This window comes from Ambystoma mexicanum, chromosome 10 (assembly GCF_040938575.1).
Source record: "Ambystoma mexicanum isolate Mex_15411 chromosome 10, UKY_AmexF1_1, whole genome shotgun sequence".
NCBI classification, from domain to species: domain Eukaryota; kingdom Metazoa; phylum Chordata; class Amphibia; order Caudata; family Ambystomatidae; genus Ambystoma; species Ambystoma mexicanum.
The window spans coordinates 1,234,076,407-1,234,101,289 of record NC_090932.1 but is presented as its reverse complement, the minus strand read 5'-3'; the positions used below and the strand labels follow the sequence as shown (position 1 = coordinate 1,234,101,289).

General features: G+C 45.9%; 1 protein-coding gene across 2 annotated transcripts in view; it reads right to left on the bottom strand.

Annotated features, from left to right (window-relative positions):
• NOS1 (nitric oxide synthase 1) overlaps nt 1-24,883 on the bottom strand; it is an 833,905-nt gene that overhangs the window by 259,001 nt on the left and 550,021 nt on the right. For both annotated transcript variants that reach the window (XM_069619207.1, XM_069619208.1), the window contains exon 5: nt 3,388-3,533. In XM_069619207.1, coding sequence (XP_069475308.1) covers nt 3,388-3,533 — 146 coding nt within the window. The remainder of the gene's footprint in view (nt 1-3,387; nt 3,534-24,883) is intronic.

Below are 24,883 nucleotides of genomic sequence, written 5' to 3'. Positions count from 1 at the left end.
ATATGCGTAACCTCTGTCCTCTGCGTGACGTCATGATCTCTTATTCTCCTCCCATTAATCCTCCCTCTTCCACCTGAAGGTGTTCTCCCTCCTCTTGTAGATCTCCCTCTTCCTTCTGCACAGTCTACTTCAATATTTTGCTCTTCCACCTGAGAATATTATCGTACCGGTAGAATAGCGAGCGTTGACCTCTTTGTTTGTTAGAATGTATTCAAGCATCAGAACCAATGACTGCACTAGCACGTTTGAGATGGGGTTTGTTTCTAATGTGTTGTTTAGAAAGAAATAACGTGCTGACAAGTGGCCCGTGTCTCGCACTTGGGAGCTTTTTCAAGGCATGACTTCATATGACAAAGACATCTTTCTTAATAGTTCATTCTCTGTTAATGGGATTGAGAATTGATGATGACCAGATTGGCAGTTGGTTCTGTCCCTTTTGGTTTTATTAGTCAGACATTTCATATGTTGCCTCACAGTAATTTCATAGTCTTGAATACGATCACTGGTGGAAATGGAAAAGATTTGGCAGGGGGTTCACACAAGGGCTGGGATGGGGCAGAGTTTGGAGGAGGGGCGGAGTTCCGAGGACGCAGAGTTCAGAGGTGGGTGGAGCTGTCCGTTGACCTCCGATCAAAGGAAATGTTCAGAATAATAGTTTTAAAATGGTGCAATTTCTTTCATGCTGCTTCTTTTCAGAACTCCGCACTTTTTATACTTCGACCCCAGACTATACACACACATGTCCACTTCTCACCCCACGTCTCCTAGCAGCACTCTAGAGAAATACTAGAGTTCACCGCTAACAGACGTGAACTCTAGCATTTCCTGATAAGTACCTGGATAAGTGACCTGTTTCGAGAAACAGGTCACTTAGCTAGGTGATGATAAAGAAAAAAACGTTAAGTACAGTACAGGGTTCAACGCTCTGCACAATGCAGTGGTTTAGACAACAGCATTTCGAAAGTAAACTTAAGCTAATATAACCAACGCTAATGTAATGTGCTCTTTGACTGTGCACAGGGCAGATTAGAGCACCGAATCTGCCCTGTGCCCAGCCACTTTGCACATTACATTAGCTTCCGTTATATTTGCTTAAGATATACAAAGCGCTTTTCGTTGCGTTGCTTACCAGTGACTGGAGCGCTTGTTTAAAAAAAATAAAAAAAAAAGCGCTCCAGTTACTGATAAGCAACGCAACGAAAAGTGCTTTGTATAGCTTAAGCAAATGTAACCAACGGTAATCTAATGTGCTCTGTGTACAGGGCAGATTAGAGCACCAAGCCCCGTGAAGGTGGGGGCTCAGTGCTCAAATCTGCCCTGTGCACATCCACAGAGCACATTACATCACCGTCGGTTATATTTGGTTAAGTTATAGAAAGCTCTTTTCGTTGGGTTGCTTACCAGTGACTGGAGCGCTTAAAAAAAAAAAAACATTGAGCTTTTTGGGGCTGAGGCTGCATTTCAGTTCTGCAAAGCCTCGTTGGAGCAGTAGATTGTTAAATGAATCCTGTGCTGGGTAATTGCAATGCGTAATGGGAAACCACTGTTAGGCAGGGCTTTCAGACAGCATTATACAGAGCAGATAATTTTTTTAACACGAAGCCTGCCCGCTGCTGACGAATAACAGGTTAGCCAACAAAGCAGCCTACATTTCACTTACTTAAAAGAGTTTACAAGATTCACAATTGTTTTTAACTCAAAAGATTTAATTTTCAGATCTTTGAAACTGACAAAAGGATTTAAGAGATTAGGACCATTACGAAAGTTGTGTGTAGCATACATTCATGCCTCGAGAAAGCGCCAACGCACGAAACGTAGGCCATGTGCTGGAACCTATTTTTTTTCTAAGCAACAGACAGATTAGAAAAAAAACATATCTCAAACAGTGTTCTAGTCGGGGTTTCGATATGTGTATACTTTCTGATAAAACAAAGGGGATAGCTCAGACTATTCTACCTTTTATGATCACGTTCTCATTTTGTTTGCATATGGAGAAAGGGCTGAGAGTCTACTCCTAAAAGACAGCTAGAAGCATAACCCCCACCAGCAATCACAGGCAATGCGATCACCTGTACCTGCCTTTAAGATATGTTCTTTCCCACCCATAATCTAACCCGCCGGATGTCTGTGATTTCACCGGATCCACTTCACCTAAACGAGAAATCTTAGAATTATTTTCTTCAATTATTTTTTTTTATTATGCAGGGGGAGACCTCCACCTCCTTCCCCCTACCTTATCCTATCCCTTTACCCCACCCTCATCTATGTTTTAAAATGTACCTACTTACCTAACCAATTCGAAGAAAAAAGAACTTTGAAGATTTCTGAGTAGGTGAAATTGGATTCGGTGAAATCTACAGTATCGTAACCCGTCTCCCTGGAAATGCAAGGACTGAAATTAAGATTGGCTAATCAGGAGCTAAAATCAGCAGTGACCAGGAGCTACATTGATGAACAAGGAGCTAGTATATAGTGTTCCGCGACCAACTTCCACATAATATGCAAACTTATTTTGTCCATTAATTATGACCCCTAATGCTTTACATGTTGTATACATTTGTCCTAATGTTTATTTATAGATTGACCCAAAACGCAAATACATATAGGTGTGCTTGTTCAGTTGACTTTGGAAGTCAAAAGGTAACTCCTGGTAGCTGTTGGTGTCTAACTAGCCAGGCTCTTTCAGGCTACAAGCAGGAGCTAAATAGCTCCCAGCTACCTTCAATTTCGAATCTGAAATGTCCCTTTCCTGTAAGCCCAGATAATTCTGCATAGAGGCCTCCCTTTTTCTGCATGCCCTTCCTCATCCTTCACACTAATCTTCCATCTTCTCTTGTAGGAACTTGTGCTATGCACCAGTCTGCCTTCTGGACATAATCTTTTTCAATAGAAGTACTGGTGGCAAGTTGTGTCCCCATCAGGTTTTGTGACATCAGGTCATTCTATAGAGTATGATTGCTTTGGGGTTTTGAGGAATCATTTATCTGGGGAAGGTAAGCTGATGTGGTTGGTGTGAGGCGGTTGAGCTTTGCTTACAATAAAGCATTTAAGATAGCAACATGAATGCGCCTCATCACAACACTTCAACAGGTGTACTCTCTCTTCTTTGTAGAACTCAATCCTAATCCTAGATGGTCTGCTCCTCCTCTCTCTAAATCTATCCCTCCTATGGGATCTTCCTCTCCTCCCTTTTACTCCTACAGGTCCTCCCCCTCTTCTAACCAAATATCTCTTCACCTCCTACAGGGTTCGCCTTCCCTACAATATTCCAGTGTTCCTTCCCTGCAAGGTCTGCCCCCGCCTCCCGAGAGGACTCCCTTCTCCCTGCACAAGGTGTAGCCCACCTCCCTGCCTTCCTATGCATCTCTCCTCTCATCCTCTGTATACCTTTTAATGGATGAGTAGTACTGGTCAATGAAGTCCTTAGCAAGGCGCAACAACTGGTCCTGTGTCCGGATGTCTTCTGGTTTTCGGACGTGCACAGACGGTGTCATCACGGAACCCATGCAGATCTGTTCTGAGCATGGCGTCTTCTGCAGAGTAGAGAAAGCGCAATGGTAATACTGTGAGAAAACACGTTTCCCTGGAGTTCAACATTGGACACACTTATATTTTCAACTCATCCTTGCTCTATCACAGCAAATACAACTTAACCATATTTAGTCATTCATATGTTATCCATCAAGAGGAATGCTAGGCACAGGGCCATTCTGACTTTGCTGTGATGTCCACTCAGAACAATGCAAAACAATCAGATGCATACTCTGGGGCCTGATTTGTGGCACATATAAACCCATGGTTAATTCAGCTTTAGTAGCTATACCTGTTTGTTCTGTATTTATGTAAGTGTTCTCCCATGGAAGGTGCATCATGGTGAGAAGAAGATTACGTGTATGTCCTTCTTTGTTTACCTGTTACATCAGTGCCTTTTCACTGACGAGCTGCACAGATTGCAATGGTCCATTATTAACAGCAGAGGGCATTGCCGCCACCATCAGTGACATAATAGATCAGGGGCCTGAAACCTTTTGGGTTCCAGATGGTTTGGACTAAAACCCCCATCCGCCCTAGCCAGCATAGTCAATGGTATGGGATTCGTAGTCCAAAGAATCTGGACAGCCACAGGGTGCAGATCTCTGTAATTGCGCCAAATCAACGTGCGGTGTACCAGTTGTCCACGGATGCATATTGCTTTCTAAACCATCATTCAGCCCCCCACCTCTAGTACACCAGAAGAGATCTAAACACATTGGAAACACAAGTAAATGATAATCTTCTTGTCCAATTTTGGTAACGTGGATGGAACAGCAGGCTTATCTCCGCAAGGTCATGGATCGTTGGTTAGTTGCAACAAAACGAAAATACAATTAGTACCCAATGATAAAAATGACTGTCCAGTCAAGATTGTATACAAATATCTACTTTATCATTCAACAGACAGTTCTAGCACACTACAAATTACAACCCACGCTGTGAAGGAATGGAGAGGACACAGTTTCAAAGAAGGAAAAGGGATGCACTTTGGATACTGACAGGAGGGTAGTCGGTAAAGTAATTAATCGCAATAGTTCAAAGATATTTGGTTTCAGCACAAAGGGAGCAACGGGTCATAAAATGTCACTAGGGGCCTTCAAAGAAGGACCAAGGGGACAGAACCACAATGTACCTTGTGCTTGTAGACGTTCTTGGTGCTCGACACGATTGAGTCAGTTTCAGGGAGCTTGGCAGCTTCTGCGACAGAGTTCAAGAAGGGAGACAGCTTCAGGTATCAGGTGGCAGGCAGTTCAGTGACCGAGGCTGGATGGACGGCTGCAGGCTGACCTGGAGTTCGGGGTCAGGAATTGTGTCAGTGCTGATTGGCGGGTCTGAAGCACTGGTTGAGGCATCTCAGACGATGTTAGCGGCTGCAGCGTGACAACAGTCAGCAGTGCAGTCGGTTGCAGCTCAAGGGGCTCGAATGGCTAAAAAAAACTCCTTTAAGGCTGATGCTGCTTGATGCTTGTCGATGCACTCCACACAGCTTCTTTACTAAGGCGTGTGTCGTCCTTCAAGGCGGACGGCCCAAAGCTGAGGAGAGTGTTGCAGGCACCGGAATCGTTCTGGGTTTGGTTCAGAGACTCTCTGGCACTTCCCACCGAGGAAGATTGCTTGCAGAGCCTAGCAGGGCACGCTGTGTGCTGTCTGGGTACCGGTTCTGGAGCTGCTGGAGGGTCCACTGGATTCAGTATCTCCTTCTGTTCCCTGGGAGATGTTTAGGGGAGGGATCTTGCTTCCCTCTTTCGAAATCCTGGACTTCCTTCACTGGTGGAAGCTGTAAAGTAGACTGCACCTTCATTCAGGGTCCAAATGAGTTCTTCTTGCTACTCCTTGAGAAGTCTTCAGATTATCTGTCTAAAAGAGGGGCTCAGCACTCTTTTAAAGACAAATGGGCCACAATGATTTTTGTAAGCTAAGCCTACCTTAATGAACCAATCCTGGGTCCCCCCCAACAACTCCTGTATGCATGAGGTCATAACCAGAGTGCTTTGCAACAGAAAAGGTAAAGGGGTGAAAACATGTAATACTAAGTCCGACTCTTCTTCCTGTCTGTTGTGGATCAAAGGGTCTCTCTAGTTAATGGAGCTCTCTGTGATTAAAGCGGCAGGTCTCCCTTCCAGCTGCTTCGAGAACAGACTGTCTCCTGCAAACCACAGTCTCATACCTTCTGAATGGGGTCCTTCTGTGAGGGTTGCCTACTGTAAACACATTGGGCCTCATTACGACCCAGGCGCTAAGTGTTTAACAGTGCTTAAAAGGCTGCGGCGCCGTTAAACACTTAGCGCCTAATTACGAGGTCCCTTTGCGGGACCCGACCTTAACGGCTGGTTTTTCCAGCCGTTAAAGTAGGGACCCGCAAAGGGACTTTGGTGCTAATAACGGTACCGCAATTTGCGGTACCGTTATTAGCGCCTTACCCATTCCCATTGAGCCCTATGGGGCGAAAATGGGAATGGGGAAGGGCCATGGCGGCATGGGGAATTACCGCCCCACCAACCTCGGAATGGGGTGGTAATTCCCCATTCCGCCATGGCGGACACCGGCATGGACCATGGTGCTGATAGCACCATGGTCCTTCGCCTGGGTCGTAATGAGGCCCATTGTCCCAAACATGAAAGCTCACTGTCATTTAAACTGTAGGATGGGAGCTGGCTTCAGGTTGACACGGTGCATATAAAAGGGGTGTTGGGGTTTCCTGTCTCCTTTGTTTAGCCTCTGCAGCCAAGCCCCATGTTGGCCTGCTTGAATTAAACTTTGATTAGTATACAAAGCTGCTACCAGCAGCAGAGCCTAAATACTGGGACAGGACTGATCCATGGAGCCTTTGTTAGTTAATTAGGCTGTCCATGGCAGGGGGAAGGTTTTGCCCTCCCCCTTCTGAGATGCCTTGATGTACTCTTGACTGTCATATCCCAACTAAATATTAAAGGGGGGGACGGTGCCTGTAGGCTGTGTCCACCCAGAGTTCACAGGTCTATGTGAGCGTTACCTGGCTATGTTTAAATAGCTCAAAGACAGAGTTTCTGATCTTTGGCTCCCCAGGCTCGTGCAAAGTTATACCCTCGCTTCTCGAGCTTTAGCATTGAGGAACATTAGATTGGGGTGCAAGAAAAGATGAAAACATTTGGTGTCTTCTTCGAAGCATCCCTGGGAGCGGACACTTTGGTGGATAGCGTTATCAAGCAGTCTCAATATCGCCTGCGGTTACTGAGGCTAGTGAGGCCTTATGTTCCCCCCAAAAATTGCAAAACCCTTGTGAGAGAAATAATCATGCCTAGATTGGACTACTGCAATGCTCTTTATTGTGGTGCCAACAAAAAGAATTTGCATAAGCTTCGGGTTTTACAGAATTATACTGTTTACATTGTAAGTAATGTCCCTAAAAGAGAACATGTTTCAAGCTACAGGAAAGATCTTCAATGGATCCCAATTTCTCTCAGAATCCCATTTAAACTGAACACATTGGTACGCAAGTGCATCTTTGGTCTAGCCCCTTGCTATCTGAAAGAGTGCGTAAAGCAGCAACAAGCCTCTCATTCAACTAGGTCAGCTGGAACCTTCAGACTGATTTGTCCCAGAGCTAAATGAACTAGAGGCGGTGGTCTCTCATTCCTTGTGCACGACGCTGGGGCATGGAATCTGCTTCCAGCTGATCTCTGCATGGAGCAGAGTTTCGTAAAAGACTGAAGACTCTGCTCTTTGTTTGAGAGGCCTCCATCCTTTTCCGACGACGCTCTTTTTTGGTTTTTGTTTCGTGATTTCTTTTTCATTTGTGTTTATGTTCATGCGTTGATGCCTGCGGGCTTAAGCGCTATATACATTTGTAAAAGTAAAAGTAAAGTGTATGTCGTCAAGTGAGCATAGGAAAATGTGTGTGGATTACCCCCACACATTTTCCGGAGTTTCATCTACAATCATTCAATTTCTTTTAAAATTTCAAAAAAACAGGCGAGTGCACACCCACCGTGTGGATGGTCAAATTCCTCACAGTAATGGAGGAGGTGGGGGGTAGCCTAGGTGTACACTCTGGTGAACTTTGGCATGCATGATCAGATGAGTTTGGCATCTGTGGTTAATGAGTTTGAGTATTCCAACTAGACACGTGACTGGTTGGGTTTCCGGTAGTGAATGTTGAGTGTTGTTCTCGTGCAGTTGTAGGTTTTCAAAAACCCCCTAACAAGTCCCTTTTGAAAGGAAGCTTGCTGTCATTTCCCATAGAGTCACACTGCTGGCATTGCAGTCAGAGTAGATGTGATCCTTTTAGTGTGAGAGATAGTGGCTAGCCTATGCGTGTATGAACTCTCAGTTCTCATTCCGTGTGCCTCAGTAGATGTCCTCTGCAAATATAGTGCTTGTGTAGAGAAGGAGCCAAGTACCCCCCAACCCCCTCAAGCATCTCGCCCATATTGCCCATATGTTGGGAACCAGAGTGGGAAACACGTGCAGCACCAGTGAAAATACTGATACCAAGGAGCATCCTGGAAGCAAAGTTCCCATTGAGAAAGCTATACCTACATACACAGCAGTATGATGGCCATTTGAATTAAATCCCAGAAGAAACAGGCCCAATAAATGACAGAGCAGATTGGCGACGTCACACGAGGCCAGATTGATGTACATATAAGAGATGCAGAGGCAAAAGAATGAAGATATTCTATAAGGCATCAAGAGAGTATCAAAGCTAAGTGACATCTCGGGCTCAAGATGAAGAAACTTATGCAACAGAAACAATGAAGATATCAAGTTATTTTACACGTGTACAGATGCAGAGAAACGCAATCTGACAAAGTATTCTTGAGGCTAGCTAAGTAGTGAATAGATTGCGGCATGCACCAACATATACATACATAGGAGTGAGTAAAGAATGGATGATTCCACTACGTGTTATAGCAAAGCTGGACCAAGGAAGGAAGGCCTTTTCCAGTGTGTCGCAGTTGAAAAAACAATTGAAATACAGAAATGAATCTCAGAAGGGCGAAGCTGGACCAGCCCCAAGAAGCTAAGGTCATATCGAACTGGGATGTGCAGACATTAATTACAATCGTGTGAAAGAATGAAACTCTTGTTCAGAAGACACGCACAAAAACAAGGAAGATGTCAGAGATTCATTAAAAAATAGTATTCTAAATACACCAAAGCTCAAAGTTGTGGTCTTCAGTCACGTGGAGGGATGAAGCTGGACAAACATGACGAACCACACCTACGTAGGGAGGCAGAGCGTGCCTCTACTCCCCTGAATTCTTCAGAGCAAAGAACATTTCCAAGGCCAAGTTCAAAGCCCTAATTGATGTGCAGACCACTGAGGTGATGATAGATGATATTTGTATTTGTATTTATTTTGTTTATATAGCGCTTTACACCAAAGCGCTGCACATTATAACAACAGGATACATAAAATAATAACATTATAACAGTAACTGTAGAAGCAATTAACAAATTGAGAATCAGGCCAACAAAACAATAAGTAGAGCAGTTAACTGGAGGAGAGAAGAAGAGGAGTGCAGTAGAATTCAGAGGGAGAGGGGTGAGGGGAAGAGGGGGAAGGGGAAGGAAGGGGAGAGGGGTGAGATTGGGGGGTAGGGAGAAGATCAAGGAGATAAGGCAAGGAGGGAGAGGAATAGGAAGGGGGAGGGGTTTCAAGGTGGGGAATGGAGGAGGAGAGATTTGAGGGAAGTTCGGAATTAGGTAAGCGTGGAAATAGAGCAGAGTGAGAGAGGTAAGGAGTTCCAGTGTAGGGAGGCTAGGAGATGGAAGGAGCGGAAATGGGATGAGGCACAAGGGGAAGGAGGAACAGTGAGAAGGAAGTGGTCGGCAGAGTGAAGGGAGCAGGAGGGAGTGTAAAATGAGAAGAGGGAGGCGAGATAAGGGGGAGCAAGATTTAAAGACAAGGCAAAGAAATTGAAATTTGAGATGGGTGTGAAAGGGAAGCCAGCCAAGGGAGGAAATGGAAGCAGAGATGGAGTCTCAGGGGGAGAGGAGACAGAGGGTGCGGACGGCAGAGTGGTAGATAGATTTAAGGGGGGCAAGATGAGAAGTAGGAAGTCCAAAGAGTAAGGAGGAGCAGTAGAAGAGGCGAGAGAAGATAAGGGAGGAGATTAAGATATTCTAATTGGTAGGACGCTATGGTTATGACCAGCTCACCAGCACCTGGAGGCCCAGCCTGCGTGCTGCCAAAGTAGGTGGCAAAGTACTGACGGATGTAAGAGTGCCAACCAATTGTAGGGGGCCGTGTAATTAAGGGTCCTATAGTTTGTGTAACCACTGGGACATTGTGTATTTAGTGACGTTCATAGTGACCTGTTTAAGGGGAGGATTTAGTAGTCTCAACTGACATTACAGAAGCTATCACTTTCTTAGACTAGTATGGAACGTATACCTGTCAAACCGGATATTAAATTATGCCTCTTATTACAAACGATTTGTATGTATATTGGCCTACGCCAAGTTGCTTAAAATTGTAAGCGAATAACTCTCTACGGCAAGGTCTTGATCATAGAAATTGATGTAAGCCGCCATCTTGAATCAAGCCTCCATTTTAGGTTAGAAACCGCCATTTTGGGGTTTTATACAAAGTCACCCTGTAAGCTAAATGGCCGTCTCGTGTGTCCTTGTTCTTGCCTTAACCTCTCCAACCTCTGTAGGGGAGTTAATGTGCAACCTGCCCTCAGGCTATATGTTAGGGTAATGTAGACCTTGTCCTTTGTTGACCTCGGGAGCAGGGGATTACTTGAATCAGCAATGTTAAACTACATGTATTCAAGAACAGTAATGCTATCCGAATATAATATGCGAAACATTTGTTTGGTCTGTATTAAAACAATATGTAAAGAGTGTAAATGTTAAATTAAAGAATAATGGAGTGTGTTAGTAAATGTATTGAAAAGTAAACCGCATGCACTAGATATGTAAATTAGGAAAGTGAACCTGGTGCAACCCTAGCCCAGTGTATGATTAACCTGTAAGAGGGCTGGACATCATTTTACAAATTGTATAAATGCGTCGATGTCCAGCTAGGAAATTCTGTCACTGCTCACATTGAACCCTGCTGGTGGTCTCTGTGATGTATTGACGGCCAAATAGCTATTTGTGTACTTTGTTGAATACTGTTCAGTTTTGTAATAAAGATTCTGGGAATCTTTATAAGCCTGTGTCGGTGTATTTTCCTTTGCTCGGTGTAACAGCCGTAATATTGTATTTTTTTCTGATTCCACATACCTAGATGTTTCCTCTAAGCCTATCACATTTGCCACGAGGTTTTTGTAGTTTTCCACGTAGGATGAGGTTAGCAAATACATAGGTTAACGTCATCAGTGACGAGTTTCCACTCACTGCCATAATGGTACCACCTGGCCATATCATAACAGCTGAAACATGGTGTGAGTACCTGGGCATATGACAGTAAAGCCTGGAGCATGCCTATCTAATAACTATACACAAACCTAAACTGATGTCTTTGTCAATGCTTGTTTGTAACAGGTCTTCGGTGCAAGGACATGCATATTGCTTATAGATAAAATGGCTGAAAAGGGCACACTTGGTAAAACATGTTTATTGCATCAGTAACAGATTTACAACTACAACTAAACCATTAACGCTCAGAAGACTGTTTGGAAAGAACATGGCAGGGCAAAGTTTTATTTTACTGCTTGATAAATCTAGATCAAAGAGATCCTATGAGAATGTGATTTGGGAGGGCATGGAGGTGGCAGTAGTGTGTGGGGAATGACTACAGGGATTAGCATGGCCAAGGGCAGTAATGAGTGGGTAAATAACAAAACACCACCCACAGGCAATGTGTCACTCCTCACATTCCATCTCCCTTCTTGATGCTTTCCGATGCAATCATGTTACCTTATAGGTGGTGCATTAACACCACCTATAAGTCAAAACTAAAAATATCAGCCATGAGGAGGGTGTAGTTTTACACGCAGGTTACAGAACAGTAGCCATACGAAAAAGCTACATACACACCCAACATGGGCAGAGGACTCCTTACAGCAGAATGTAAAAGTGCTCACACATGCATAGATTGGAAGCAATGGGCACGTTATACATACCATTGCATAGATGAGAGTGGATATACATTAGAATGTACAAGAAAGGTCCATGTATGCTAACATAGACTGAACTTAGAAGAGAGCTATGGTTTTCAAGCTGTATTGATATTGTTCAGTGAAAAAAACAATGACTTTGTGATGTGCAAAATATCAAGGCCACTATTATTATACATTAAGCCACACTATAGCTAGTTAAACCAAGAGTGAGACTTTTTTGAAGAGTGTACCTTGAGAACTAAATCACTTTTGGGGCAAAAAACTTGACATTTTTAGAGAAAGGCAATTCTGACAGGTTATGCACCACAAGATAAAATGAGTTGCCCAGGATCACACTTGTTAGTTATGAGTTGAAGCAGGGTTTGAGTCAATCTGCAATTTCTGCACATTGTTTCCCAGTTCTCATCAGACCAAGGAACAATTATTTGCGAATGTTTCACTTTCATGAGCTAAAATAATACAGTGTTTTGTAGAAGTGACTTGCAAAGTACACACATCACATAATAACCCAACTTGACAATACTTAAAAAACAAAACTTTATGGAAGCATATTATGAAAAGGACAGAATGATTCTGTCTTCATGTTCTCCATCATCGAAGGCAAGTATACAAGTACCAGAAAATCAATTAGTGTGAGCTTACACTATGTAATCTGTTTTTTTCTGCTGTATTTTACAGCTACAAATACACCCACCACAGACCTGTTGACAGCTGTTATTTATAATGTGCAGAAATACCTTTAAAATTGTATTACAAAATCAACCAATTTCTTGATCTTAAAAAAGCACCCTTGGAAATGTTCTGGCAAGAGGCCTTTGACATTTGGTCAGCTCTCTACTATGAACCCTTCACTCAAATGGCATAGATACAAATACATATCGAGCAATGTGCTAAACAATGCTGCCAGTAGGCAAGCCTTGTCATGGAAGGCAGCAGAAAACTATACAGTAAACAAGATTATTTGTCCAGGAACACTGCATTGTCCACTGGCCTCAACACTTTGGTTCCACACTATTGAATTTGATTACCTAATCACCTCTCTCACTAACAGTTTGTGCTCTTTATTGGGGTGACTGCTAGGTTTTACAACCCTCATTTGGAGGAATCAAGCTCTAGACTTGCATCATGCTGATCCTATGCTACGTTTTATAGCTAGCTCTGTCTGGTGGGTTACATTTGGCCTTATCATGGGTTTGGTGATATATGGTAAAAGTGGCCAATATGGAATTACTGCCACTTTTACAAGACCGCCAATAAGGAGCCAGCACTAATTCCATTAGCAGAACTGATCCCTGCAGAATTAGGGCCAGCGGAATCACCACCAACATCTGGGGGAATTAGCCCCAGCGCTAATTCCACTGTTAAACTGTATTCGTATAATACCGCCTTGTTATGAATATTGGCCTAAGCCCATTCGCGTTGCACGGAAAACAGAGTTCGAAATGCTCCAGTTTCTGATCAACTTTGCTGCCATTTTAAGAACTCTCCGCCATTTTGATTTTAATTCTGATTTTGTGTCCTAAAATGGTGGACTGTGTTTTCAACTGCAGCCGAGCCGAACGACCTTTGAGTTGTGTCAACATTTAGCCTGACCGAGAGCAGACTGTTTGTTCTGTGCAAAGAAATCTTGTGACTTGTATGAACTGCAATCCAAGTGTTGTCTGCACTCACAAGCCTCATCCTCATATAAACAACGAGACAATGTAGAGAAAATTCAAACTGTGTGCTTTGGTTGTAATATACTGTGTTCTTTCTTGAAACTAAGCTTACTATGAGCCGGAGACGCAATACTCCCATTGTAACTCCATGGACATGCAAACTTGTTAAATCTGTTGAACAATATTGTCATATTTGTCATGTGAACTGGGCACGAACCCTAGCATGTAAATTATTAGTTTGTCGAGGGACTGGACAATGATTGGACTAATGTATAAAAGGGCCTGAATTGAGATGTCCAACACTCTCACCCCTCACTGTGTCTGCTGGTACACACTGCGAGGTGTTGGGAGGCAGATAGCTATCTGTTTTGCTTTGAATTCTGTACAGAAATAAAGATAGTTGTATCTTTCGACCCGTGATTGATTTTGTGATACTAAGCCTCAATATTTCTTTGGTCTTTCAGATGGCGCTCGAATAGGGACCCTCAAGATTGATGTCTCCTCGCTGAAATCGAGAATCGGAGAGTGAGAAAAGGGGGCCCCTTTGTATGAGACGCGCAGACAGACAATCTTTGGGAGGTGGCCAACCGGCACCACCTGTTGGCTCACCGACTTGTTTAATGTACTGTAAGTACGGCCTCAATAGTATTGTATTTAACGATATTTGGCACAGACAAACTAGACATGCTTCCGAATTTCAGTGGCCAGGTAATGGTAGTTTTGAAATTGCCCATATAGAGTATTTAGAGTCTATATTATTAAAGAAAAGGGCTAGGCCTGCAGCATTGGATGTAATTAAGGATTGGAGAATGGAAGCTATGCAGCAACTTAAGAGTAAAGAGAAAAATGCACGTCGACATATGTCTAACACTGAAAAAGCATTACTGTATGATCAGCAGAAACAGAATCTGTTAGATGTACGGATAAGGCTTTTCAACTTGGAGTACAGAAAATATAACCGTCTCAGGATTTTCATACCTCAGACGAGCTAATCGGCAAGCTATTGATGGGTGTAGGACTGTTGCCACTGCACCACCTCCTTATGTGACTCTCCCTGTTGTTTTACCTCTTCCCGCTGTTGCACCTCCTCACGTTGTTTTTCCTTTTCCTCCCGTTGTTGCTCCTCCTCCAGTTGTTGCTCCTCTTCCTGTTGTTGTTCCCCTTCTGCATCCTCGCCCTTATCAAAGGTCCCAGCCCACAATTTCATACGTCTTTGAGCAGGTGGTGGAAGCACTCCTGCACCATGCCTCCCGACAAATTCCCTGCCCACCACCCCGGCACAGACAAATGCCATGAAGGCAGGTTTTTATGCAACAGCCCACCTGCCTAACGTAATTGCCACTCTGGACTGCACCTATGTGGTGTTGGTCACGCCCCAGGCATCCAAAAATGCATACCACAACAGTAAGCAGCATCACTCCATGAATGTCCAGATCACCTTCAATGCTGACCACGTGATCACTCATTACTATACCTGCTTCCTTGGTTCCATATGGTGCCATGGTCTTGCAGAACCGCACACTCCCTGCCTACACGGAGAGCTACATCGGCCAATGGACACGGATACTGGGTGAGTACAAGTACCACCACACAAATTGATCTTGCAGCACCAGGGAAATGCTATGTGAAGGGGGTATTCCCACAACTGAACAATGCATGCCCTTGTCAAGGCCATGTACATGCAGGACCTGCCCTCTCACCCAGCACATGACACTCACCAGCCCACAGGACTAGGACATGCCGGACAATGCAGACATATGTCAGCAATGCATATTGCCCCAACAGATAAGCAATACACAAACAGGACTGCAGAAACCAGAATGCAATTGAACACATCCCTACACATCGAATGTCACAATTCAACACTACGTGAAGACAATGCAACACTGGCAGAATGTAATGCCATGTACTCTGGTAACGATGTATGTGAAGCCATAATGGAAGGAACCCATACACCAAAACCCTGCACAAGTAGAACTAATCAGCCATCTGGGCACATGCGTGATAGCAACGCACAGGCCCTACACCGGCAACATGCATTCTGCCATGCCAATCACAGACCATGAAAGCGAAAAGTACTGGCCGCGTGCTGTTTACATGGTGTAACTTGACAATGCATATGTTCCCCCATAGTAAATGACTCTACATTCAAGTACTGTGATGGTAAATCTTGTTGTCCAACAAATCTGGAAAAATGCATGCACAGAGTGTCCATCAACATGCTCTTAGAAAAGGCAACAGATCCACAATGCACTGTGACTCACACCTGTGACCTTTACCCTTACAGGTGACTCTGGATACCCCCAGCTACCATGGCTAATGACACCTGTGTGCTTTCCACGTATGCCACAGTAGGTGGCCTACAATGAGGCACACGTCAGGACCAGGCTCTGCATAGAGTGGACCTTTGGCTTGATCATTTTCGGTGTCTGCACCGGAGGGGCCTTGAAGCGCCTGTCAACTGCCCCTGGGTGGGAGCAGTGCACGGTATAAATCAACATAACATGTACAGGTCAGAGAAGGTTGGACAAATATTTCTTGCCTGTGCCATGCTGCACAACATCTGCCTCAGGCGAAATGTCCCCATGCACCCTGATGAGGACAGGCTATCCCCAGAAGATGTCTCACTACCTGCAGGTGCAATGCTGCCACACAGTGAGTGGGAGAAATGGAAGGGATTGCCATCTGATGCGGCAAGAACTAATAGACAATTATTTCGGATCACATTGATAATCACGTGCTGTTCAACTTTGTATATAGCCAGGCATTGAATACATCATATTCACACAATGAGGAATGTCCTAGCATTGCTTCAAGTTAACTAGTATTTAATACTCAAGTGTGAAAAAAGTCATCCCCAATACAAACTCCCTACCCACATATCCCCTCCCGTGCACAGTGTAACTGCCCGGTTCACTGGCCCGGGCATGTTGAAGGTTAATGGTTATAACCCTGGAGATGTTCTCATTAGTGGTTCACATTTGCTCACATAACTCCTGCAACCTTTAACTCATGAGGGTGGTGTTAGCAGTTGCCTCAAAAGCATGATGACACAGTAAGTCCAGGGATGTAGACACCTGTCTGGGGGCACCAAGCAGCACATCATGCATTGTCTATCAGTCTGCTACTCCTGAGCTATGTGCGCCATCCTGTTCTGCCACCACTCCATCTGTGCGAGCCTCTCCCAGTTGGCATCCGCGGTGTGTTGTGGCACTAGTCTGGCAGAGCAATGGCAGTGCCTTCGCTGGCTGCCAGATGCCTGCTCACCATGCACTTCGTCATCTTCAGGTGGTGATTCAGTGTCCTCCGTACGGTGCCAATGGAGGGCACAGCAAGATGATGAGGGGTGGAGGGGGGTGAGACTGCATGGGTAAGTGGCTCAGCAAGAGGATGATCCCTAGGACATCTCCCTCACAGGAGCAGCTGGAGAGGTAAAGTCAGGGGTACCAGAGTCAGGTGCTGCTGAAGCAGCAGGTATGGTACTGGTGTCCAGCGTAGTGTCCTGTTCTATTGCCTCTATGTCGTCCGTACTTAGGTGGGTGGTTTGCACAATTGACTCCCCAAAAGTGGTGGGAGGTGGCACAGTGATGGGAGGTCCTTTGTGGGTGCCTTTGGGGCCACGACTGTGGCAGGTGTGACTGTGCCCTCAGAGGTGCCAGCAGCAGGGCCCGTTGGAATGGAGAGTCCATGAGGTCTCCTTCTGGGGAATGTCCTTTCTGGGTGTGACATGGCCGGATCCCTTAATTGCACTTGGAGGTCTAGATGTGCCAGACCCACTAATGTCCTCCTTGGGAACCTGGGTGTGCCACATGGGAATGTGCCTATTGGGAGACAGGAAATAGTGCATCATTACCCTTGTTGGAAGGTTGAAGGGTGTGCTCTCATGCAGTGTATGCAATGTACAATGGGGTCAAAGTGAGATACCACCCCATGGTGGCCTTCTTTATGTAACAGGAAGTATGATGGATTAGTGGCTTTATGAATGGGTGTGAATCTCAACTGTAGGGTATGTGTGCCTTGCCTGGACAGTGGTGTCATGCACTTGATGGCTCTGCAAGGCAATGGGTGCCAATGTTGGGCTGGCCCATTGCATGCATATCCTCTCATCCTGTCACATGAGGGATGTCCTGATAGCCATTGGGTGTTTGACACAGACATCTGAAGCTGTTGAATTTGTGCCATATGTTCAGTGTGTGGCAGCTCTTTGGCGGATGTGTTCTTACACGGGTGCTGGATGTGCTAGCATGAGGTGGGGGAGATATACCTTGTGAATGGGTGACTGTCTGCTGTACCATGGTTGTTGGGTATGTCCTACATGATGGCCACCTCCTTGCAAATGGTGTGCCTTTTAGGGGGTTCACGCCCATTGATGTACTGTCCTGAGGTGTTTCATGTGTTGCTTCTGCATTGGCTGGGTGAATTTCTGCTTGGTGACTGCAAGTGTGTGTGTTGCCATTCTATTGTAGCTGTTGTGCATAGGGCCCATGATTCACTCATGTACTCACCAGGGTCTTCCTGGCTGGTGGCTTCTGCCTCTGCTGCACCCACGCCCTCTAGGCCCGCAATGTGGAGGATGTTGCTCACCCTCTCCCCCACAGTGAGAGCTGCAGCGGGGCCACAGTTCCTCCACCTGTGGCCACTGTGTCCCTACAGTGGTTGGCGATGAGCATCCGCACCCTGGCTTTTAGCTTGTTCCAGCACTTCTGTAGGTCCTCGCAGTCCCATGGGGCATGACCCACAGCTGTCAGCTTGTCCCTTATTTCGTCCAATTGGCATTCTTGCGCTGGTAGGATGTCTTGCGGTTGTGTGGGCCATGCAGCTCCTCTGCATGGGTCAACGCCTCCTCTGTCAGCACAGTGTACTCCTGCTCGGCAAATCTGAGTTTTCTCTGACTCATTTATGGCACTTTCCCTTTACCTTTGCCTGTGGACATGTTTGGGGTGTATTTGGGGCTTGGATGGTAATCCCTTATTGATGATTTAGAGTTGATTTGATTTTTCAAAATGGCTGCCGACAGGCTTCCCGTTCCGGCGATTTTTTTACCACTGGCAATGATTCCGCCGGCGGAATTAGCACCAAATATGTCAGCAGCAATGATACTTCTGCAGATTTTGGGCGGAATTACCACCGGAAAACTATTTACAGTGGTAATTCCAGATGGAATTACTCTTACTACCAATGGTGTGCCCCCACTCCCGCCAAGTTGTAATATGACGGTAATTCCGCTGGACACCGCAGCCGTATTACTGCCAAACTCATGATGAGTGCCATTGTTTTGACACATAGTAGATGTTATTATCACAAAAGTATATTATACACTAGAGTTTATCAACCTATGGTATAGGAAAGGCTGACTGTACCTTTTGGAATTTGGTATTGTGATCTGGCATATGAACGCACATCTCTGTACTAAGTGTTTACCGCACTGATCTATCTCCTGAAAAATCCTGGCTCTCAAATTTATCAATATGTATGTTAACTTTCAGGATTGCACGTGATCAATATACTCCATGCACAAGGGTGAGAATGCTAAAGGAGTTGTGCTATAGGGAATTGTCAAACTGGGGCAAATTCTCAAAAGTGCAAATGAAAAAAGCGCAGAGGTGCATTTTTTTATTTGCGCTCATTTCACAAATATGCATCTCACCTTATTCTCAAAGGTGACTCGCGCATTTCAGGGGTGGCTGAACAGTAGCATTAAATTGTGCTGCCAAGCCCCTTTAAATACATTAGTGTCAGAGCGTGCTCCTGATGCAATTTATTACAGGTGAACTTATGGTTCTTTAGTAACGTGCATGCAATGGATGGGATCGCAGAGTAATTCTGAGCCCAAATAATCGAACCAACTCAGGAAGATGGCAAAGGTTGCTGTTTTATTAACAATTATCTATAACAGGGAGGGGGCGTGGCTAAGGAGCCATGTAACTGGACGTGCATCCGTTGAAGCTCCCGCTGATCCTTTAATAATCCTTGAAAGAGACTCACGTTGAGAGATCCTTGAGCGGAGAAAAAAACAGAAATTAGCCCGTTATATGCCGTGGCACAGATGGGAATATCCTGACTCAGATCGCTGACTGGTTATTGAGGAAACAGCTGAGAAAGTCCTGCTGCGGATCTAGTACAGCGATCCCCAAGATGGCGGACGGCCTGAGACAAAGGGATCATCCGGAAGGCAGACCTATGAAATCTGGTCCACAGCCGTAGTAAACACTGTGAGAACGAATGTGCCCGAGAAGTCCAGGGCTGCGGTACCCTAATCAGCAGCAACGGAAGCAGTTCCGGGACAGAGGAGCAAGATGACACGGAGGAGTGAAGATAACCGGAGAGTCCTCAGCGAACACAGAGGCTGTGCTGAGTCAGTGTGAGTAACGAACCGCAGTGGGGGCCAGACAGAATATACCCATGAGACGGGCATTTTGCAATACGAAGCGCTACGTGCCCACATTAAGCACAGTGGGGACTCTGGGCGTGGACACAGGCAGTCACGCGGCCGAGGTGATTACCAGCCCAGGACTCAGGGGCACATGCAGACCCCAGTTTTTGCACATACAGGCACTGCCACGATTAAGAGGCAGCGGAAGCGCCAAGGATATACTCGGAATGTGCTCACATAAAGGGCTAGTCAGGCCCTTGCATTACACCCACTAGAGCAAGCCCCATAGGAAGTACTTAACCGGCTGGAATAGAGCCATGCTAAGGCAATACATGTGCAACTGGCATGGAGCCACAAAACAAACTGAAAAATGCTTGCATGTAAATAAGCTGGGTCATAGAGTGCATTGGAAGACACTAGACTCAGAGGTCAGCACGTACGAGGGCATCTGACCACCAAACCTGGGTAGACTCCCGGACTGACCAGCATAGCACGAGGAGGTGGAAGACAGCGAACGGACCTGACCAGAGAATTGGAGGAGCTCCCCTGAATAAATAAATGAAAGCCTGCTATGCCCATGAGCCCGACTAAAGACCAGCTAGAGGGAGCACAGCCCAGCACCATGCATGCATGAGAACTATACAAAACGACACCTCGCAGTATGCACCTGAACTATAACCAATACTATTAAGGAGGGATAACCCCGCCAGGGCAAGGAGGTGCAGGAGCCACGACCAAGCTTGGGAGGCGCAGTAAGAGGCCTCTGACACCAGATTCACACATTTAACCAGTGCACCTTAGCGTGCACTAACAACTGCAGACGCACCCCACACCCTGCAGGCGCAACTAGCAGCCCCCAAATGGACCCAAGCACTACACGAGCCGGGCAAGCTGAAGGGCCCATAAGACTGACCCCAACCACTGTGTACTGATACACTTGGCGGCACCGTGATGGCATCCAAGCAGCCCAAAACAAAGGGGAAACAATCAACAATGGAGGAATTTATTAAAACACAACAGTCAGCGGAGGGGGCCAGGAATAGGGAAAGGAACCCCCAAACAGACACAGCACCAGCGCGCAACGCTCAGCAGATCTTGGAAGCGATTGCGGCCCTGAAAATAGCATGGGAAACCAAACTGGAGGCAGCTGGGGTTGAACTCAAAACATCACTCGATCTTAAAATTGGTGCAGTACAAGAGGATGTAAACCTACTGAGGCAAGACGTAAGGAAAATAGCGGAAAGCACAGGGGAACTTGAGAAAGAAGTAAACTCAAACACAGCTGCCTGCACGACCCATGCCTCAGAGATCCACACACTGCAGCAACAAGTGAGCAACCTGGAAAACAGAGCAGAGGAAGCTGAAGGACGGGCCCGAAGAAACAACATACGCATTGTGGGACTCCCGGATGGGTAAGAATGACTAAACCCTACAGATTATATCGAGACCATGCTGCTGCAAGAAATCGAGGGAGGAGCGCTTACCCAAGGTTCGCGGTGGAGAGAGCACACAGAGCCCTGACAAGAAAACCACTGCCGGGACTCCCCCTCCCCCGAGACCGATAATTGCCAAAATGTTAAATTATCGGGATATGGAGAAGATCCTGGAATTCTTCCGGAAAGGGGGTACAATACAAAGGGCATCCGCGTCCATCACAGCGTACCCGGACTATACACTCCTGGTGCAGGGACGGAGACTGAACTACGGGACTGTGAAGAAGAGGCTGCGTGAGGCGGGCTTTAAATACATGCTGATGTACCCGGTGAAATTGAAAGTGTTTCATAGGAACAGGGCCCTGTTTTTTGAAACTCCAGAAGATGTGACAGTGTGGCTGGATGTGCAGAATTGCCCGTTGTGGACAGACAAACAGATGGAGGATGGAACAGACAAGTGAGGCAGCGGTCCCAGTGGCCGAGGTGCTGTATAAACTATAGCATTGGGACTTGATTATAAGATAGGGCAAACGTAAGCTGGGAGATGAGCTAGGCTTTAAGTAGAAGAATACAGGTGGGCATAGGATAATGTGGCATGATTGCGGGAGATACAGCAGACTCACTCTCATCCCCTATAGATAGTTTAGTTAGGTTACCGGTAGTGTGGTAACCCCCTGCTGAGTTCCTAGTACCAGCAAGCCGAGAAAGGACTAAATGCGGGATCGCCTGAGATCCAGGGATGGAGCTGGGCAGCAGTTAGGAACGTGAAGGGCTGGGGGAGGGAGGGGAGTTGGGGGATTTGTAGTGTTATTAGTGAGGGAACGAGCTTACACACATGCGCTGCTGAGCTTGAAGCGGAAGATGAGGAGGGATAGAGGTGGGACTGGGTATGGATGAAAGATGGGAGACCTAAAGATAATAACCTGGAATGTAAGGGGGCTCAACAGTTATTTGAAGAGGAATAAGATCATGATGTCCTTAAGGAGGCAGAAAATAGATATCGCCTTAATACAGGAAACAGATCTCACAAAGGAAAAACAAGAAGGGATAAAGAGGAAATGGAAGAGGACCACCATAGGTTCAACGTATTCGGCTTATGCCAGAGGGGTAATCACTTGGGTAGCACCACATGTCCCCTTTCAGCTGCTACAGTCCACAGCGGAGTCTGATGGGAGGATGGTGGCAATACAGGGATTGATAGAAAATCGAGAAGTATGCATTAACAACACATATGCCCCGGACCAACATACAGTGGCCTATTTCAAGACCCTCTATAGGCAAATGAGCTCGTACCTGGGGGAGTGGTTATATGGGGAGGTGATTTTAATTGCACGTTGGACCCCAGGGTGGACAGGTCAGACACGAAATTAGACAAACCCACCCCTGCTTCCAAAACTCTAAGGACACTGTTGGGTGACCTTCTGCTGGAGGATATGTGGAGGCTACACCACCCACATGATAGACATTATTTGCATTACTTGGCCCCACAAAACTTGTACACATGGCTAGACTATATGTTCGCCTCTCAGGAGATGACAGGAGAAATAGTGCGATCAGAATACAAAGCGAGGGTCCTCTCAGACCACTCGCCACTGGTTTTAACATGGCAATACATGCCTCCTAGAGCTAGGATCCCAACGTGGCGGCTCAGAGCCGAAGCATTGAAAGACACCGTGTTCAGGGGTACCTGAGGAAGGAAATTGTAGAATAATTCGAAAATAACACTGGAAGCGTAGAATCTGCCGGCACTCTATGGGAAGCATTTAAACTGGTGGTGAGAGGATCAGCTATAGCCAAATCCAAAGGGCTACAGGGAGGCATACTACGGGAGCTGCAGAGGGCAGAGGCGAAACTAGAGACAATCTTGGGTAGAGGAGGTAACTCCTGGGAAGATGCTGAAACCATAAACCAATTGCAGCTAGAATGTGGAGGGCACTGGGAGAGATTATGCAACTTAAACTACAAGAAATACATAGAAAGGCAGCACGCTGGGGGAGACAAGCCGGGGAGATTGCTAGCATGGTTGTATAAAAGTGAGACCCCCAGACCAACGATTAGATCAGTAAAGGGGGAGAGTGGACAAATATTGGATACCCAAGAGGGCGTGAACGGAGAGCTCCTTGAATTTTATAAATGATTGTACGGAGACGAAGGAGGGGGTGAAGGGAGTGAGATAGTGGAAACACTAGAGGATATTGGCCTACCAAAATTAAGTGCTGAAGAGCGAGAGGACCTAGGTGCCTCAATCACATTGGAAGAACTAGAAGCAGTGGTTGAGCAACTACCTACCAGCAAGGCCCCGGGGGCGGACGGACTCCCCAGTGAGTTTTACAAAACGTATAAGAAGGAAATGCTTCCCCCGCTAATGGCAATGTTAAATGAAGCATTCAAAACAGGGATATTGCCAGAATCCCTGAGAGAAGCGATCATTAGTCCACTCCTCAAACCTAAAAAGCTGAGCATGGGCTGCGGGTCGTACAGACCTCTATCGATGCTAAACCAGAACAGCAAGATACTCACGGCTGTGTTGGCAAGTAGAATGAGACAGGTCATAAGCAGACTAATACATCCCGATCAGACTGGATATGTACCGCACAGAAGCATATCCGACAACCTCAGAAGGCTCACCGTGTCATAGAGCAAACAGAAGGAGACACGCGCGAGATTGCAATTGTATCATTAGATGCAGTGAAGGCCTTCGATTCCGTCAAATGGCCTTGGCTGATGGCAGCCCTAAAAGAATATGGGATGGGACCCGGGTACCTGAAGTGGGTGAAACTACTGTATAGCTCACCATTAGACAATGTCAAGACGGCAGCAATCATTTCGGAGAGGTGGCAACTCAGTAGGGGCACTAGACAGGGATGCCCTTGGTCCCCGATGCTGTACATTCTCACACTGGAACCCCTAGCGATATACCTGAGACAACAGTATGAGGAAGTGGGGATCTACACAAAAGGGGACCACACTTAATATCACTATACGCTGATGATATGTTATTATATTTGAGGTACCCTGAGGAAAATTTGCAATACATTCTAGAAGTAATGGAGCGATTTGCGTCGCTCTCTGGCATTGCAGTTAATCCTAAGAAGTTGTGCATATTCCCCCTCGGGAGGTATGTAGGAGTCCCGCGGGAACAACTGCCAGTACAACAAATACCCTGGGAGATCAGTACTTTTAGATACCTGGGGATTGATATCTATCACACGGTGGAGGCAGAATATAAACATAATACAGAGAAGGCGGTACCAAACATTGAGAATAGCATGAGGTTCTGGACTAAGCTCCCCTTGGCCATGATAGGGAGGGGTGTGCTGTTGAAGTTGGTCGTACTGCCCAGGCTACTACACTTTTTTGGGAACATACCATATATGATACCCAAGCGATTCTTTGTTAAACTCCAGAGAATATACAAGGGATTCATTTGGCATGCTACTAGGAATAGAATAGCCCTATGGAAACTACAGAACATGTATGACAAAGGGGGCATAAAACTGCCCAACTTTGAGATTTATCATCTGGCCAGTCAACTACAATATGTGGCTAAGTGGTTACTGGAAGACTCAACATCAGAGTCTAGACTGTTCAGATCTGAATGCACCCTGTTTTTCTTGAAAGAATGGATATGGCTGCCCAAACCAGAGCTAAAAGGGCGCCCGAAGATGTTGGAACTAGGATGGAATATATGGCGTAAGGCTTGCCAGGCCATGGAGAACCCAATCCTGTGTTCTCCACAAGTGCAACTAGTGGTATTGACCGGAGGAGACAAGCAACTGAGGAAGATGATTCATAGGCATTGGGAACCGGTGGGCATTGCAACAATGG